The 17,710-nt window shown below is 32.2% G+C and overlaps 1 protein-coding gene across 2 annotated transcripts; it reads right to left on the minus strand.

Moving 5' to 3' along the window:
* Positions 1-7,073: 7,073 nt before the first annotated feature.
* On the minus strand, positions 7,074-16,719 carry LOC105458332 (centrosomal protein of 290 kDa). 2 transcript variants are annotated; one of them, XM_011703570.1, is made up of 23 exons: positions 16,415-16,719; positions 16,132-16,216; positions 15,842-15,888; positions 15,689-15,763; positions 15,464-15,599; positions 15,245-15,381; positions 14,930-15,168; positions 14,716-14,848; positions 14,187-14,377; positions 13,952-14,093; positions 13,581-13,821; positions 13,155-13,320; positions 11,701-13,041; positions 11,317-11,614; positions 9,885-11,014; positions 9,520-9,718; positions 9,209-9,429; positions 8,973-9,120; positions 8,514-8,912; positions 8,269-8,435; positions 7,972-8,176; positions 7,644-7,892; positions 7,074-7,560 (listed from the first exon to the last, which is right to left on the minus strand). In XM_011703570.1, exons 1-23 carry the CDS (start codon positions 16,592-16,594, stop codon positions 7,486-7,488), a joined length of 6,204 nt encoding a protein of 2,067 aa, XP_011701872.1. In that variant the 5' UTR covers positions 16,595-16,719; the 3' UTR covers positions 7,074-7,485. The 2 variants fall into 2 exon arrangements, with proteins under 2 accessions (XP_011701872.1, XP_011701862.1); XM_011703560.1 differs by having other exon boundaries at positions 7,966-8,176.
* Between the last annotated feature and the right edge of the window lie 991 nt (positions 16,720-17,710).

Raw genomic sequence — 17,710 nt, forward strand, 5'->3', positions numbered from 1 at the left:
TAAATTAAAAAATTAAAAATATACAAATATTATTTAGATTAATAAATTTTTTAAATATTGTTCTATAATTATAAATAATTATAGAACAGTATTTAAAAAATAATAAAAATATATATGTTTAATTATATAAAGTTACAGCAAAAAAATTAATGTAACAATTAATTAGAAAAGACAAAATAAAACAAAATTAGTTTACAGTATGCACAATATTTTAGGCAAACAAAAACTTTTACTATTGATGTCTTCTACTATTTAATGTTTTTTAATAAAAAAATATATAAACTTGCTACTTTCATATGTTCAAAAATTACAATAAAAGTTTAAACTTGCTAAGAAAAGATTAAACATAAAATTTTTAGCAAAACTTTTAGTAGTTGTTTCACTCATGTTGTGTAAATTTTATAATACGTATTTATAAAATATTACGAATTATTTTCAAAAAATATCACATAAAGCAAATGCGATAGCATGTGTTAAAATTTTATCTTAGATTCAAGTCACGATGAATCGTGAATTTTATCTTAGATTCAAGTCACGATGAATCGTGAGCTACAAGTAAAAATGCATGTTTATAAAAAAAGTAGATCAAATTCAACAGTATTTCTGATTGCAATTGTACAAAACACGTAGCTCCTTCGTAAAAGCGCATAGATTATTGCGATACGTTGTGTAAATTATACGTATTTATAAAATATTACGAGTTATTTTAAAAAATATCACATAAAACAAATGCGATAGCATGTGTTAAAATTTTATCTTAAATTCAAGTCATAATGAATCGTGAGCTACAAATAAAAATGCAAATTCATAAAAAAAAGTATATCAAATTCAACAGTATTTCTGATTGCAATAGTACAAAACACGTAGCTCCTTCGTAAAAGCGCATAGGCTATTGCGATACGTTGTGTAAATTATACGTATTTATAAAATATTACGAGTTATTTTCAAAAACAAATATCACATAAACCAAATGCGATAGCATGTGTTAAAATTTTATCTTAGATTCAAGTCACGATGAATCGTGAGCTACAAGTAAAAATGCATGTTTATAAAAAAAGTATATCAAATTCAACAGTATTTCTGATTGCAATCGTACAAAACACGTAGCTCCTTTCGTAAAAGCGCATAGACTATTGCGATACGTTGAGTGCAGGAAATTGAAGAGATCGAATTAAAGAAAGATAAGCAGCGGGGGTTTCCCTAGCGCGAGGGTTGAATCCGGCGCGTTTACGGATATATAAGACCGGCGAAGTCCGTTCAGTGTCATTTGTCAGCCTTTAACAATTCCAACAGCTTCACCTTCTCAAGCTGCCGTACTGATCAGGTAAAAGTTTGAAAATTATATACTCTTAAGTATTGTTTAACAATTAGTCTCTTCTTTTTCGCGAATGATAAGAGAAAACTTTTCGCTGAAATTCACGTCAATCTGTTCGTCACGTATTAAAGAGATCCACCGCGATCGCCGGTCGATCGGTTGCCCCAATCGGTCAACATTATTGTTCGTGTAACGTGCGTTAACGTCGATATCGAACGCTGTCCGCGTGATCCTTGGTCTTGGATTCTCAAGTGCTTCCTGGTGTAAAAGAGGGGGAGACGGAAAGAGAGAGAGAGAGAGAGAGAGAGAGAGAGAGAAAGAGAAAGAAATCAAGAGAGAGGGAGACTGACGACATCACGGAAAGCCAAGATACCTTCCATCCATATTTATTATGTTTATGCGTGCACAATGTGGCCGTTAAGACGAACGCGGAAGCGCGATGAAGAGATTCCGGTTATAAATGACCGTACATATTAAAAAGTGGTGACGACGCGCTGCTCTCGTGACGATGCGTGCCTCTCTTGAGGCACGAGGCATGAAGAAAGAACTAATGAAGAGCCTTCGGTGTCGGCGTCACGACGACGACGTGTCGCGGCAGACAGCACGTCTACGCATTGTTTTCCGTGTGATCAAAGGGGTAATTGCGCTATAACACCCGACCAACGTCGCATCCGGATTATCGCATGCCGATGACATCCGCGAACTCACGGTATCAAACGTATCGCGCATCGCGTACGGTATGTGAACACACGTGCTTACGAGTTTTTTATTCTTTTTATTGGCTAAGACAGAGAGAGAGAGAGAAACAGATCATTAATATCCCGAGTTATCCCTGAAAGTTTATCGAGTTCGACTGCGGTCGTCTCCCTCTCTGTCCTTCCTTCCGAGCGAACGCTAATTGCAAACAGGAAATGCACGACGTACAAGTACTGGAGAAAAAATTTTTCGCGTTTTTTGTACTTTTCGGAGTACTTTTTCCTTGCGATAAGTTATACAAATGGGCAGGGTTGCAATACAGATAGAAAATTCTCCGACTTCCGCCACTCCCGTCCTTCTGCCTTTCGCCAAAGCCTCGCGGTCGATCAACTCTTCTTTCTTTGATTTTTACAGCCTCGAATCTTAATTTGATTTCGAAAAGAATAAATGAAGAAGAGATAAATAGACTGATATTTTATTATTTCCCTATAAAGCTCCACAAGGCAAAGAAGAAGAGATAAATATATTGAGTATTAGTAAGAGCAATTCATTAGCATTTAATATATATTTACTTTATCATATCTCTCGAAAACGGTAGACATTGTACGCGCGATCCAGAACGGTAATGCATGACTTAAATCATTAACTAAAGATCTGTGATTTAGATCACGGATTATTAATATTCAGCCGACATATTCAGTCGACAGCTGGAATAGAATCCATAATGTAGTTTTAATATACCATCGTACAAGTGTTGTAAGACATCACTTATATTCAGACTGTTACTTTCCTTTCTATTGACTCTACGCAACACTGCTTTTTTTATATCTGTACAAGGTTTCACGCTCATAATATAATATAAGCAACGATTTTACAATATATAATGTAATAAAAATGTAAAATAGGACAATATTTGTATGGAATATCAAAATTTTTTCATAATATAGGTCTTTAAAGCATACCTCTTTGGCTGTGAGGCAAGTCATATATTATTAATATTCAAAAAATTTTTAATATTAATAATTTTGCTATTAAAAACCATTGAAATATATCGTGCAGGCTAGATTTACTATTTCCACATTAATCAGCACAAAATAACAATGTTATTGACTCTCTGCCACAAACATTAATCGATTATTCATCGAGAACTTAACTTGTTTTTTTACTGCCAGTATCTCGATATAATTGCTGGACGAACCTACAATGTTCTATTGTTAATCCTTTCGCAGTTAAAGAGTTAATGCTTACATTTGTTTCAGTCATGTCAAGCCGAATCATCGTACTGCTTGTCATGATTTTCGTTCTCTGCTTTACGGCATCCATTGATGCCGAGAAAAATGTTGGTAAGTAAATCTCTACGTTATGTTTACGCCATTGATTAAAAATCGTTGCCGAGATGATATATATTTAGTTTGTACAAACCGGCTTTGTATAGGTGTTTGTTTACGAAACTGCGCTCAATGCCAAAGGATGTTCGGACCGTATTTCAACGGAGACAAATGCGCGAATTTTTGTGTGAAATATAAGGGAAAGACGATTCCGGACTGCGAGGACGAGGACTCCATTCGTCCTTTCCTTCAAAAGCCCGAAAACGATTATTAATCCTCAGAATCGATAGAAATCTCCTCGACTCTTTCTTCTATTTTCACCTTTGCATTATAATATTAAGCCACGCAAATTGTATACCGTAGGAAAATGCGAATTTTGACGTAAATTATTTTTACCGCTATTTATACGGTTATATCATAACCGCGATAAGGTGTGTGCATGTTCACAATCTTCATCATAAAAGTTGTGAAGGCACGGTTACTGCATATGTTCAAATATTAATTCAGCGTCGAATGAATTAATATAATTCAAAAGTAGAAAAATATGAATTAATTTTAAAATAAAATATTTGAATTTTTCAATATTTGGATTGCAAGCTATCTACTAAATTGATAAACGGAAAATCGATATCTTTGTACAAAAATATCAATTAACTAATTTTTAATATTTCATCTATTAAACGTAAAATAAATGAAATGCTATTAAAGCGTCCAAGTTTCTAATTTTATAAATCTTTTGTCATTGTAAAACATCTGATTTTCTTTTTTTAAAGTAATTTTTGCACTGTGGTCATAATTAATATTATTGAATAACATTTACAATTTTTATGAAGTTTCAATTTGCAAAATTATGTTACCGTAATCTACGATTCAATCCCTATAATGATCCCTGAAATGTAGTAGTGTTATCACTGCATTAGTTCTTTTTTTACGAAGGATAACAGCCTTGTATATCCAAATAGCACAGAAAATTCAAAAAGAATTCATTTGTATGTTATTAATAATTTATTTTCAGGTGCAAAAAAGAATTCTTCTTCATAACTTCTAGAAAGAGAATTCTTTTTGCATTTGAAAATTAATTCAGAATTGATGACATACGACTGAATTCTTTTTGAATCTGTGCTATCTGAGTATTATTATATATGTTCTGAAATATAATAAGTTAACTTGAAAATCTAAATTGATATATCAAGTTTTATGATTAAAATAACTAAAATGAGAAACCGCCAACACGGTATAAATCGGATTTTGATGCTAAATAATATTTTTTTTTATAAATTTTATAATTCTCCTGCGCGCCGCAGTCAATCTTTAAAACGCAGTTCCAAACTGAATATAGTACGTAATATCAATTGCCAAAGCAGTTTAATAATTCGATGCTCTTAAGCTTTATTATTAAAATTTATGTTAATATATTTATATCGAATTTTCGGTTGTATTGATGTACATGAATTAAAAGCACTATTGTGCAATGAATTGTTTGAACGAGAAGCACGACTTTGCATAGCATCTGACAAAATCCAGTATGTATTTTGCCAAATAATGTGCATTAGTGTCCAACCGAATTCGGATATTAAAGATATTTATACTATTATATACGTGTATATTTTTTTTCAATATATCAGATTTTAGGTTAGTACGTAAATACATCGCTAAATATGATACTACCTACAGAAAATATTTAGTTATTTAGATAAAAAAAAACTGGTAATTGCTTGAAAAATTGTACGAAAAATCAAGGATTACATCAGGAAATTAATTTGATCCAGAAGTAAAATCAGCAGTGAGAATTGGAAAACTTCAGTATATGTAGCCGATTGTCGGTAACGCAATGTATCACGTTTATCGACTCAGGCTTAGTATTATATAAAGTTATATTTCTATATTAATTAAAATTATTACTGCGCTATTATTTAACAAACTTGACAGAAATATAGAACATGCATAAGAAAAAATTATGTACAACATCGCTACCTTTGCAGAGATATGAAGATTTAAAAAATTATATGATTTCTCTCGCACTGCTCGCACAGCAGCATATATTTATCTTTTGCACAGCGTGCTTATTGAAACTTAACCGAAAATTCTTGTATGTAATTGCGATTCGGAAGTAGTATCTTTAATACGTCAAGAATGCAAGAAACGCAGTTGATAGAATGATTATATATACCTATAAAATGACGACAATCGCATATGACCGCATGTGATGCACTTTCGTTGCACTATTTCGAGCGAACAACGGCATGAAGTATACGAGGATTTCGATCTGTTGCGGATATGCGGAATATTGTAGAAACAAATCGTCGAAGCCGGTCTTGGCGATAACGCGAGTAACTGTATGTTTACATACACACGGCACTGTGTACGACTGTGTTTCATGCGTTCCGACGAATATCCGACAGTTCGGCGGAAAACATTCGCGATAACTTTTCACGCGCGAGATTCCCTTTAAATGGCAACGATCCTCTTTTGAACAATCGCGAGCAATACACGAGAATTACGCGAGAAATACCGAAATACACGACGATTTGAACGCGACTCTACCGCCGCTGCGCCATGTTTACCACAACTGGCCGCACTTCGAGATTCATCGAAGAGGAAGCGACCGTTCGATTCTCGAAGTATCGAAACGCGCAAACTGCAAATGGGCGATCATACTTACATTTTTTTAGTTTTTTCGCTGGGTAATCAATTAGAATTTATTTATGCACGTGTGTGCGTATAATGCACGCGTATATGAATGAAAAGTCACATTTATCAAAAAATAACTATAAATCCTGCTTCAAGTTGCGGCAATTATAATTCTATATTATAATATAGAAATAAAACTCGAGATAGTAAATCAGATGTTATCAAAAATTTTTGCAAAAAGGAATATAATTAATTCAAAAAATAAAGGCACATACGTGTATCTAGCGCCACAATTGTGCTTCAGTTGAGAAAATAAAGCGAAACTGGAAGAAAACTTCTGTCGATCTTCGGACACGTGAAAGCGGCTCGCTGAAATCAGATAGTGTAATATAATATTAACTATACGAGGTATTCAACACGTATATGACAAATATTCGTAAATATTTTATGGAAAACATTTACGATAACTTCTGGCGCAAGTAATTCGTTCAATTACGTTCTGACAATCGAACATAGAAATCGAAATAAATAAAGCTCGAATGCGACTCTGCGATCGCCGCGACGCGAAATGATGTCATGTCTCGAAATTTTGCTACGCTGATCAACGTAGCGTTTCGTAGTAATTATTTAAAATTGGAGCCCCAATGAAATATTTGGTATGCGTTTAGAAATGATAAAACTAATGAATTAATTTTACACTGATTTTTTTAATATATATATGTATATATCCTAGGTATTGAAAATAGTATTAATTAATATGTTGAAACGCACGACAAAAGAAGAAACAGAAATTTTAAAATTTTTATACATATTTTTTTTATTACAGGTTCTAAATATTTAAATAAATTACTAATTATATCTATAAGTGAATTATTTATGAACGATAGTGTAAAAGACTGAGAATATAACAACGAGATATATATTTTAAAAAATCAATAAGGTCATTCAATTATCTTGCGATCAACAAAATTCATATTTAAAAGTACTAACAGATTTACGGGTTTTCTCCGTGTCTTGGTTCATTCTTAATGCCATACAGGAAAAAACCCGTAAATCTGGCACTTTTAAAGAGAATACTCGTGAAGGCTTTAAGAACGTATAAATTAATTAAATTCACATTTAATAATTGTAATAATTTACTTTTTTGTTATACACGTAGTAGTACGGAATAAGTAAAGGTATCGATAAGAAAAATTTGTTAACTGATTATGTCAAGAATTTGTAAGTTAAAAAATTATGATATTTTGGAACACCATTGTATCAATATTTATGATAAACGTTGTATATCTGCATGTGCAAAAACTGATGTAATTGCTATGTATGCGAAATGAAATTATTATAAAATTATTACACTATAGAAAGAAACGTATATAACTACGTGGGAAATGAAAAGAAGGCTTCACAAGCATGTTTAATTGAAAAAAACATAAATATAAATATATGTACTTATGTCTCAATAAAAGTGTTTTTTTTTTTCATTGCAAATCCATGAATAGTTTATTTCCAAAACATTCATTATTGTGGCGTAGGTGGAGTCACATAACACTCGGGAATTGTTGACAGGGTTTGCTTCGATTCCAGCTGTTGCACCTAAAAATATAACAATAACAAAATTAAAATACAGATTATTTCTCGATGGTACCTTTTAAATATCGAATTATTTAAATTCTTACGCGTTGCCGCAGAGTCTTCTCATTAATGGCAGCCCGTGTCAATAACTGCTTCATCTTATCTAAAAGCTCGGATTTGTGCATCAACTGTTGCTTTAAGATTCGGAAATCTCCATTGTCATCTTCCTTCTGAGCTTCTTCTAACATTGCTACTCTTTGTTCAGCCAATCGTAAATCTGCCTCCAGACTTACCACACGTTTCTGTGATTCCTCGTATTGTCTTTGGAATAAACCTCCTTCGATATTTTTTCCCTAGATTTAATAACATGTATGATAATATACAAAAGAAGAGAAACATTACACAATATCGAATAAGAGATTGTACATTTACTTGATTGGCTATAAAATGATTTTTCTTGGAATTAAGTTTCAATCTTTTATTTTCTGCCTGAAGTTTCTCGATAATTCGTTTCAATGTGAATATCGTTTTTTCCATTTCGAAAATAGGTTTTTTATTGCTTGACTCTGGCAGTTCTTTTTCTGACGATCTAGGAGTGGAATCGGAAGATTTTTCTGCTTTTAACAATTTTATGTATCTGTAATAACAACAATGCAAACAATAATATTAATTATTTATCGCTATCTATTCTCGTAGCATATGAAAATATATAATATATGGAAACCGTACTTTTCCAAATGATCGACTTTTTCTCGCAATCCCGGCGTATCCGAATTCGCTCTCTCTAATGCAAGTCGTAACTCAAAGTTTTCACTTTCTAACTTAATATTCATCTTTTCAAGAACATCTTTAGCCATTTCTAACTTCTCAAGCTGACTAATTACACATGTATTACCCTGTAAGATAGCATTGAATAAAGCATTACAAAAAATTGTGCATTTGCAGTAAAAATAAAGCATAACGAGGATACTAACCTGAGAAACTGCCTCCAAAGCTGCGTTATGCCGTTTTAATTCCGCTATTTCTAACATTAAGTGTTCGTTGCTCTCCTTTTCTAGGCGATCAGTTAATTCCTTAACACGATCTCTCAATATCCGACATTCTTTCTCCAGTTGTTCTTCCACTGTGTTACGCTGGATATTTGAAATGGGTCTTCCTGATAAAGTACCAGATAAAGTATCGCCCTCAAATTTGAGCTTGCTTCTCAAATACCATTTTTCTCGTTCCATACACGAAACGACAGATCGGAGCTTTTCATAATTTGCAAGCAATTTCTCATACTCATCAGTCTTCCCTTTAAGCTTTTCCTTTAATTTTTCTGCCGTCTGCTGCCACTTTTTCTGTTTCTCCCACAACGAAAGTTCCTCTGCGGTCTGTTAAAAGAGAAATGTATTAAGCACGGTAACATAAAATAGCAGTATTTTCTCACATACCTTAGCCCTCTTAGCTCCTTGTGCCAAGTATTCACGATCTAACTGAGTTTTTGTTTTATGCAACTCTTCCTCCAAAGCTGTTACTTTGCGCTCAAGCTGCGTTTCACGTTGCGATATCTTCTTCTCCTGAGTTTTTATTGCCATGTATCTGGAATAAATCAAGCATAAAGTATCATTAACCTATAAATATCATAAAAAAGAAAAGGTCAATAAAAATGTTTTACTTAAAAACTTACCTGCGACTAAGTTGCTGCTTCAAATCGGTTATTTCGTACTTATACATTTTCTCTTTTTCCATTAAAGACTGAATCTGTCGACGTAAAACGTCCACTTGATTTTGTTGTTGCGTTTGATCGCGGTGACTACTGTGCGCGGTTTCGTGTGCTTTCATATCACCTCGAGTATAAACTATCATTTGTTGAGATCGGTTTGCAGATTCTATTAATTCAACTTCATTCTACGCAGTAAAAAATAGAGGTAAGTAGACTGAATATAATCCAGTAAATTAACAAAATGTAGTTAATAAATTAATAAAATTATAACGCACCTGCAGTTGCTGACAAGCAAGAGTTAACTCGTGTATTTTGTCATCCTTATCTTGCAGCTCTTTCATCAGGGAAATATTTCCTTTTGTGAGTAACATGCGATTCTCAGATAATTGTTGTCTAAGTACGTCAGCCTCAGATTGCCACTTATTTAATTCGCCACGATAGCTCTCCAATTCATTTTTATGCTGCTGCTCTAATCTACGAAAAGAAAACATTAATTATCTCTAATGTGTCATACAAAAATCATTCGCTATGTAAGTTTATTATTTTATTAATCTTTTATATTGCAATATATCTCGTCATATCAACATTCAATTAACTTTAATTAGATTTAAAAAAAACAAGGTTTTACATTCAAACAAACCTTTCTCTCATACGATCCATATGCATCAGTCTTTCGTCTGCTAATTGATGCCAACGTTCGCTCAGTTCTTTGCTGATATTTAATTCCGCTTCGAGAGTAGATACTTTCTCATGCAGCCTCGCAATTTCTTCTTCCTGCATAGCGCTGCTTCTCGTTGTAATTCCATCGAACGTCGACGTTTTTTCAACAACGTTTTTTATAGTTACAACCGAATCTTCACTCTTTCGGATTTTACCTTGCATAGCTAATATATGATCGTGCAAATTCTTAATCTCATCCTGAAAACGACTCGCTGCTCGACTATGTTCGTCCCTGTCTTCTTTCAACAAATTTTGGTATCTTAGGATAGTTTCTTCTTTTTGTTGAATTAACTTCTGTAAACTATTTATCGTCGACTTCAAAGCCAACTTGTCAGCGCTATCGGTATTCGCAACTTGCGGTTGGGTCATTAATTCGTCAAGTACATCCTGCTTTTGAGCAAGATACGAATCTTTCTCCTCAATCGCTTTGTTCAGAGTGTCAACTTCGACTTGATACTGTGAATCTCTTTCCTCGATCGCTTTGTTCAGAGTGGCGATTTTTGATTGATACTGCGAATCTTTTTCCGCTATCGCTTTATTCAGCGCATCCACTTTCGCTTTATACTCGGTTAATTGTGATTGACACTTGACAAGCATCGCGGAGCGTTCCGATGCGAGTTTCAGTGTTTGATCTAGTTGCTCGTTAAGAATCGAGCTGGCAGTTTCTTCTGTATTACTTCCCACTTCACGGAATGTCTTTTCTGTAATTTCACTTGATTTACTATATTCTTTACTATCTTTAGAAACTACGGTTTCCTTATCGGTTTCTTTAGTAGCTTCCTCTGTTTTTTTACTTAAGCAGCAAATATAGGGATCCGTTTGGACACTAACTACTTGAGTTTCCATCGTTACTTGAATGGATTTTGCCTCCAAATTTGATGTAATTTGATTAATGCGAGCCTGTTGTTCTTGTAATGGACACCAAGCTCTCTGAATATTTAACATATCTTGTTCCATGCTGTTTATTACTGACTCGTATTCATTGAATTTGCTGTTAGCAATTTGGAGTTCATGCTCCAAATGAGTTATTCTTCTTTTGTATTTAAAATCCTAAATAAAATAGAAATTTTTATTAAATAAAAAAAAATTTAATCTGCAGGCAACATAAAAATGTTACAAAAATAATTTTATTATTCTAATAAAATAGTATAATTATGTATCAAGTAAAATATAAATTTAATAAAAATTAAATTTTATGATTAAGATGCATTGTAAAAGTTAAAAAATAGTAACTTAAAAAGCATTTTAAATATATGCAAAATATATTTATTGCTGCACTAAACTTAATATTATTTTAATCAAATTTTATTCAAATTTTTACATTGTTATGACATAGATATTTTCAGACTTACACTTAGGGTTTGCTGTGAAGTTTCGGCATAATGTTCCATTATATTTTGAACGCTGCCAGCGCCAATTTGTTGCTCTAGCATATCTTTTAGACGTTCCACAATTTCAAGGCGAGCTGATAGATATTGCTGTTCGTATTTAATATCCTCATGACACTTTTTTGTCTTTTGCATTTCTGCATCGATATTTTGACGATCTGTTTTTAATTTTGCAGCCAATGTAATTACTTTCTCTAAAGTACTTATGGAAGTTGATCCCGCGTATTGACATTGTAAAAAGTATATGATATCTGTATAATACCTGTAACATATATAATTACGTATATAACACCATTTATATATTCTCTTGTACACAAAATAATGTCTAAATGTAATTTTTGATTTTACTTGCAACGATTGTCACACTGTTTCCGATAATCTTGTACGTAACCACGCATTTCCTCGTATCTCTTTTTTGAATTATCAAGCTCTTGTCGCACGCAAGACAACTCATTCTGCAGTCGTGTTTTCTGAGCAGATAATTCCATTTCTGATATTTTCTTACTCGTAAGCTCAAAATCAAGTCTCGAGATAGTGGCCTTATCTTCACTCACAGCTTGCAAATCCAATATTTGATGCCTCAGACTATCTAATTCCAGTGTTTGTAGTGAATTCAGCGAATACTGCAATCGAGCCTCCTCTTCAGAAATTTGTAGCATTTTTTTCAGACTTTGATTCTCCACAAAAAGTTTCGTTTTTTCGTTTTGTAGTTCATGTATACGGTTATCATCCATTTGTACAGTTTCCTGCAGCATTATATTTTTAGACAGTGTCTTGTGTACCTCAATCAATCTCTCTTGCAACTCAGAATTAGAAACAGAAAGTTGTTTAACGTTATCTTCGTACTTTGTTAACTGTGTTTGTGATATTTCGAGTAATCTAGCCATTTGATCAGCTCGTTGCCTCTCAATCGACTCCTTGGCTTCTATCTCTTTCAATTTTTGTTGTAAACTATCGTCGCTCACGCAATCATCCGCTTTCCGCGAATCCTGAATAAGTTGAATTTTCTCCTGTCTTATTGCCTCTATTTCTGCTTTCAATGACGACATTTCATTGAAATTTGGAGATATCATCGCAGTTTCTAACAAAGCGTGATGACGCATATTCAATTCTTCATATTTCTCTTTCAATTCGTTATGCACTATTACGCTCACGGAATTAGATAAATTACTCTGCAAGAGTGAAAGCTCTGATAACAACGTTTTACTGTATTTGTTTGCCTCAGTGAGTGCTCTATTAAAATCACCCTCTTTTTTAATTATCTCTTTTTGGTATTCGTACAATCTGTTAGTTTCCTTATTAAGCAATTGTTGAAGGCTAACATTTTTCCTGTTCATAACTACTCTTTCATTAGCAGCATCCACAAATTCTCTCGTTTTTGCTGCAAAGGCTTTTTGAGCTTCGTCATCTCCATTTTCTATAATCTGCCAATTTTTCTTATAAATCTCCAATTGCTTTCTAAGACCATCTATCTCATCTTTTAACTCATTACTTTCTTGAATCAGCAAGTCTTTCTGCTTCTCCCATTCATCTGTTTCATTTTTATATGCCGTTTGCAAAGCTTTCATTTCTGCAAGATACATTGTTATCACCTCATCTTCACCATGTTTCTCGTAAAATTTTTCAAAATCTATATCCTTATTTGCTGCTAAATCTTGCAAAATATTATCCTTCCTTTGCAATTCTTTTCTGTAAAACGTATCGTGACGATTTATAAATTATAATCAAGATAACAGATAATATCAATCATTTTATTGTTCATAATATAAAATATTATTTTAATAACAAAATTCAAAAAATACCTTAACAATTTAAGTTGTGATCTTAATTCAGCATTACTACCCTGTACAACATTAAGATGTTCCTGCAATCTCATAGCTGGATGATACCAACCAGCTAAATGCCTAACATCCAAAGCTTCCAATAATCGTTCCAATGTGCTGGACTGTATTTCCACTTCACTCTTACCTAAAACACGAAATGTGCAGATATTAACTTTCTCTCTTAAAGCAATTATTAAAAGCACAAGAATAGAAATGTTCTGTATCTACTCAAAACAAATATTATTAGAAAATGTAAAAAACTAAGCAGATTTAGCAAAGAATTATATTAATCTTTTATATATTATATTAAATAGAAAGTAAAAAAAGCAGAAGAAAATATCATGGTGTCAGAAATGGAAATGTGTGCAATACTATAAAGTACCGTTAAAGTTAGCGAAAATTCACCATCTTGATTGCGTATACTGTCCATAATTTCATGCATGCCCGTTCTAAGTGCCTCATTTTCTTCTATAAGTATCTGAATATTTCGGTTAACTTCAGAAATATCAATTTTGGAAGATATTTGCATATTTTCCGATTCCACTAATTTAGTCGAATGTAAAAACTGATTACTAGAATCACCTAAGCTGTCTGAAATATCTAATATTTTCTCAGACTTACTCAATTTATATTTTAACATTCTTATCTACAAAAAGTAAAAATTTTTTTAAAACAGCATTCTTTTATATTACAAATTATATACCTCAAATAGAAAAGACACATGTGTATTTTATACACAAGTGTCTATACATTAATTTTTTCATAAATAATCTTACATCTGATTTTAATTCTAAATTTTCCTCTACGAGGCTTTTATTCTGCTGAATAAGTTTTTCCATTTTCTTTGATTCCTCTTTACGTTTTGCTACAATACTTTTAATCGATATCGACTCATCTTCTGGAAGTCCTAATTTCTCTCTGTTATGACATGCAAAAATAATGTTATATTTCTTTCAGGGAGGAGGGGAGGGGGACATAAGGAGTGTTAATTAATACTTTGAAAAATTTTACCTAAGAGTTAAGATCTCCATTTCTTGATATGAATTTAACATCTCCAATTTATTAATCACATTGGTTAAATCTTCAATATGTTCATTTTTGTGATCAATTTTAATTTTCAATTCTTTAATTTCGTTTAATGCCTTAGATAAAGCCTGATTTCCATCTTCATATTCTTTCAACGTAGATAATACCTCGCATAACTATAAAAAAAAATAAGAATTTATTTAACATATTATTTAGCAAGTATATATAGAGTATTTTAGAATTATTGCCATTTTTAGTACATATTTATATATATATATATATATATATATATATATAGTTAATTTTTAATTAAATTTAGTTCTCTTGAATGATTATAAAATATTTAATAGCAAAAATAAAAATTATAGACAGCATATAAGAAAAATTTCAATATACTTTTAATTTAAAAAATCAGCGATTTAAATTACACGAGATTTATAGTTTAAAATTAAAGGCAGTAACTCTGTGCATATAGTTTTTTTATAAATTAGATATAAAAATATAAATGCCTGACTTTACTACTCTGTGATTTGGCATCATCCTGCGCTTGTGACAATGCATTTTCCAAATTAGAGATCTTTTCATTTGCAATTTGTATTTTTTTCAACAAACTTTTTTGTTCTTTCCGTTTGTCACTTTTTACAGATCTACAAAATAAATTAATAACTTTCAAAAATAAATAATTAAAAACATTATAAGTAGAACAAATAAAAAAAAATATTGCTTACTCGTGTGCCTCTCCTTTTAATTTTTCTATAAGTGCAGCACTCTCATTTATCTCGACAACTGCTTCAGAAAGTTTAGTTTGCAATTCAGCGATAACCGTATCCCTTCGAGCGATTTCGTCATTTAGATGGACAATCTGTGTTTTATTTTCTTCTTTGGCCGATGTAATCGATTGCATTAAAGAGTGTGACAAGCTTTCCTTCAAACGTGTTATCTCTGCATCTTTCTCATCCAGTACGCCCTTATATAACATAAACAAATTCATGTATACACATTTTCTAAAATTCTATGAACATTATATCAAATTTATTTAATACCTTCCACTCAGATATTCTAGCATCAATAGCTATACCAAATTCATCCAACATTTTGTCTCTGTCTACTTGTAGCGCTGTTACATCCTCAATTTGAATAATCAAAGCTGTATTTTCTTGCTCCAATTTCAATATCTTTTCTGTGGTGACATTTAGGCATTTATTCAAACACCAAATTCATTACATAAAAAATATATATATATTATTCATATATGTACATACCTTTGTATTCCACAGTTTTTACTTGAGCTGAACGAAGCTCTTCTGTCATTTCATTCATTTTTTCTGTTGCATCCTCCATTTCATCTTTCAATGTTGTTAGCTGCTCCTTAAGAATCTCATTCTCTTTGTCCAAAGTCTAAAAAATAAAGAACAAAAAAAAACTAAATAAAATTTACTATTATTTTTCTCGTGTAAACAAATTTTATGTACAATAAAACGTTTTACCTCTAGCTCTGCCATAAGTGTTTTAATTTTTTCACTTTTGCCTTGTGTGTCTGAATATTTCCTTAAATCTGTATCCTTTTAAACAAAATTAGATTACTGCACAAAATATTAAACAAACTGATATACTCTATATAGATAATAAAAGAAACTTACTTTGGTAAAACTATCATTTTCTTGTTTTATTGAAACCATACCACGATCTGTCAACATAATCATCATGTAAATAATATTTAAGAATAGAAGGCATACAAATTATCGATGAAAATGATTTTATTTCATAACTTGCAGAATCTTATTTAAAGAACCAATCTCATATATATGCATACATATGTGTACATATATATGTATGAAATTGTTTTTTTAAATAAGATTCTGCAAGTTATGAAATTATATATATAAAAATGTGAAATTTTTTTATACAAACTTAACGATATATATACTACCTTTGATCTTTCGTTTGGCAGTCTCTGGACGTAGGGAAGCTATCGTTTCTTTCAATTCGCCACACTCAAGAAGCAAAGCCTCGACCTAATATTAATAGAATTATTTTAAACGCAACATGTTAACGAGAAAAATTTACTTCTACGCAAACTTTTCTTTTTAATAAAAACAAATATGAAGTTATCAAGTTATTATCATAACAAAAAATCTAATATTTACAACGATATAGTAATAGCATATCAAACATTTAATAAGTGAATATGTAATAAGAGATAATTTCCCTACTTGATTATCTTTATATGTCAACATTTCTTGTGATAATCGCACGAGCGTCCGCAGACCGTGTGTGTCGGCGATCTCGTCCACGTCACATCGGACCACTGCGGGAAAAAGATCCTCGATTTCTTCGTCTGTTAAAGACGAAGCATTTACGGATAGTATTCGGTCCCAGTCGGTGCGAACCATTTTTCTGTGATAATAATCAAGCAATGAATCATGCAATTCTCATCTGCATATTATCGTACGACGCTCCCGGACGCTTCCTTTGACGTTTCCTACAGTTTACAAACATCACCGACGAGGAACACACACATATACAGACACGACACTCTCACTGAACTATTGATAATTGCAGAATGCCGATGTTATCGACTGACATAAATTATTTGAAATCATGGAAGAACATTTAGTAAAAAATTGAAAAAAAAATCTTCTCTTAAAATATACTATTAATTAAATTTCACTCGATTTTAAAATATATGTCGCTATCGTTTAAATAGACGATATATTTAACAATTTTATGATTAATTATAATTACATTAACGTTCCGATCGCGAACTCCGAAACGCTATCGTTTAAATAGGCGCGAGATATTTAACAATCTTATCATTAATTAATTACAACTTTCGCGATATCCGGAAAGTGGCGATATATATTAATTACGACGATTGTATACTAACTTTGTATATGCAGATATCAGCTTTAACATATAACATTTAATATGTATTTGTATTAAAATTTTAATATGTATTTGTATTAAAATCTTTAATTTAAAAAATATATATAATTAATTTATGTAATATGAAGTTTTGCGAGAAATAGAAAGAAAAAGAAAGAAGGATGTGGCATATACATAAGACACGATTAGCACGGACACGAACCACATTCTAATGCTATAATTTGATCGACAATGTTATAAGATAGACGTGGTACATAGTTCCTTTTTTGAAAACGTGGACGTGGAGCGCTAGTGGCCGCTTCTCTCTGGCGGCATGGATCTCTGATCGATCTGTCAAAACAAATTACGTAACAAGTCGACATATTTATGTAGTTATTTTCTTCGAGAGATGTTAGCCCGGACCTCGGAGCCGGGGTGTTGCGAGTTGCGAACTGAAGAGCCGAAAATCGAATTGTTGACATTGTGTGATGATGAATCGTCGCACTTAACGAACAACGGCGACTGCTCAGTGCCCGAGACGAGAGGAGCGAGCTGAATCAGCTGAAGCGAATAGGTTAGATTCACGCGCGCGGACGGGAATTACATCGTTTGCTTCGAATTACCAGCAATCATTCCGACGACGA

The sequence above is a fragment of the Wasmannia auropunctata genome, unplaced genomic scaffold (assembly GCF_000956235.1).
Source record: "Wasmannia auropunctata unplaced genomic scaffold, wasmannia.A_1.0 LD336101.1, whole genome shotgun sequence".
NCBI classification, from domain to species: domain Eukaryota; kingdom Metazoa; phylum Arthropoda; class Insecta; order Hymenoptera; family Formicidae; genus Wasmannia; species Wasmannia auropunctata.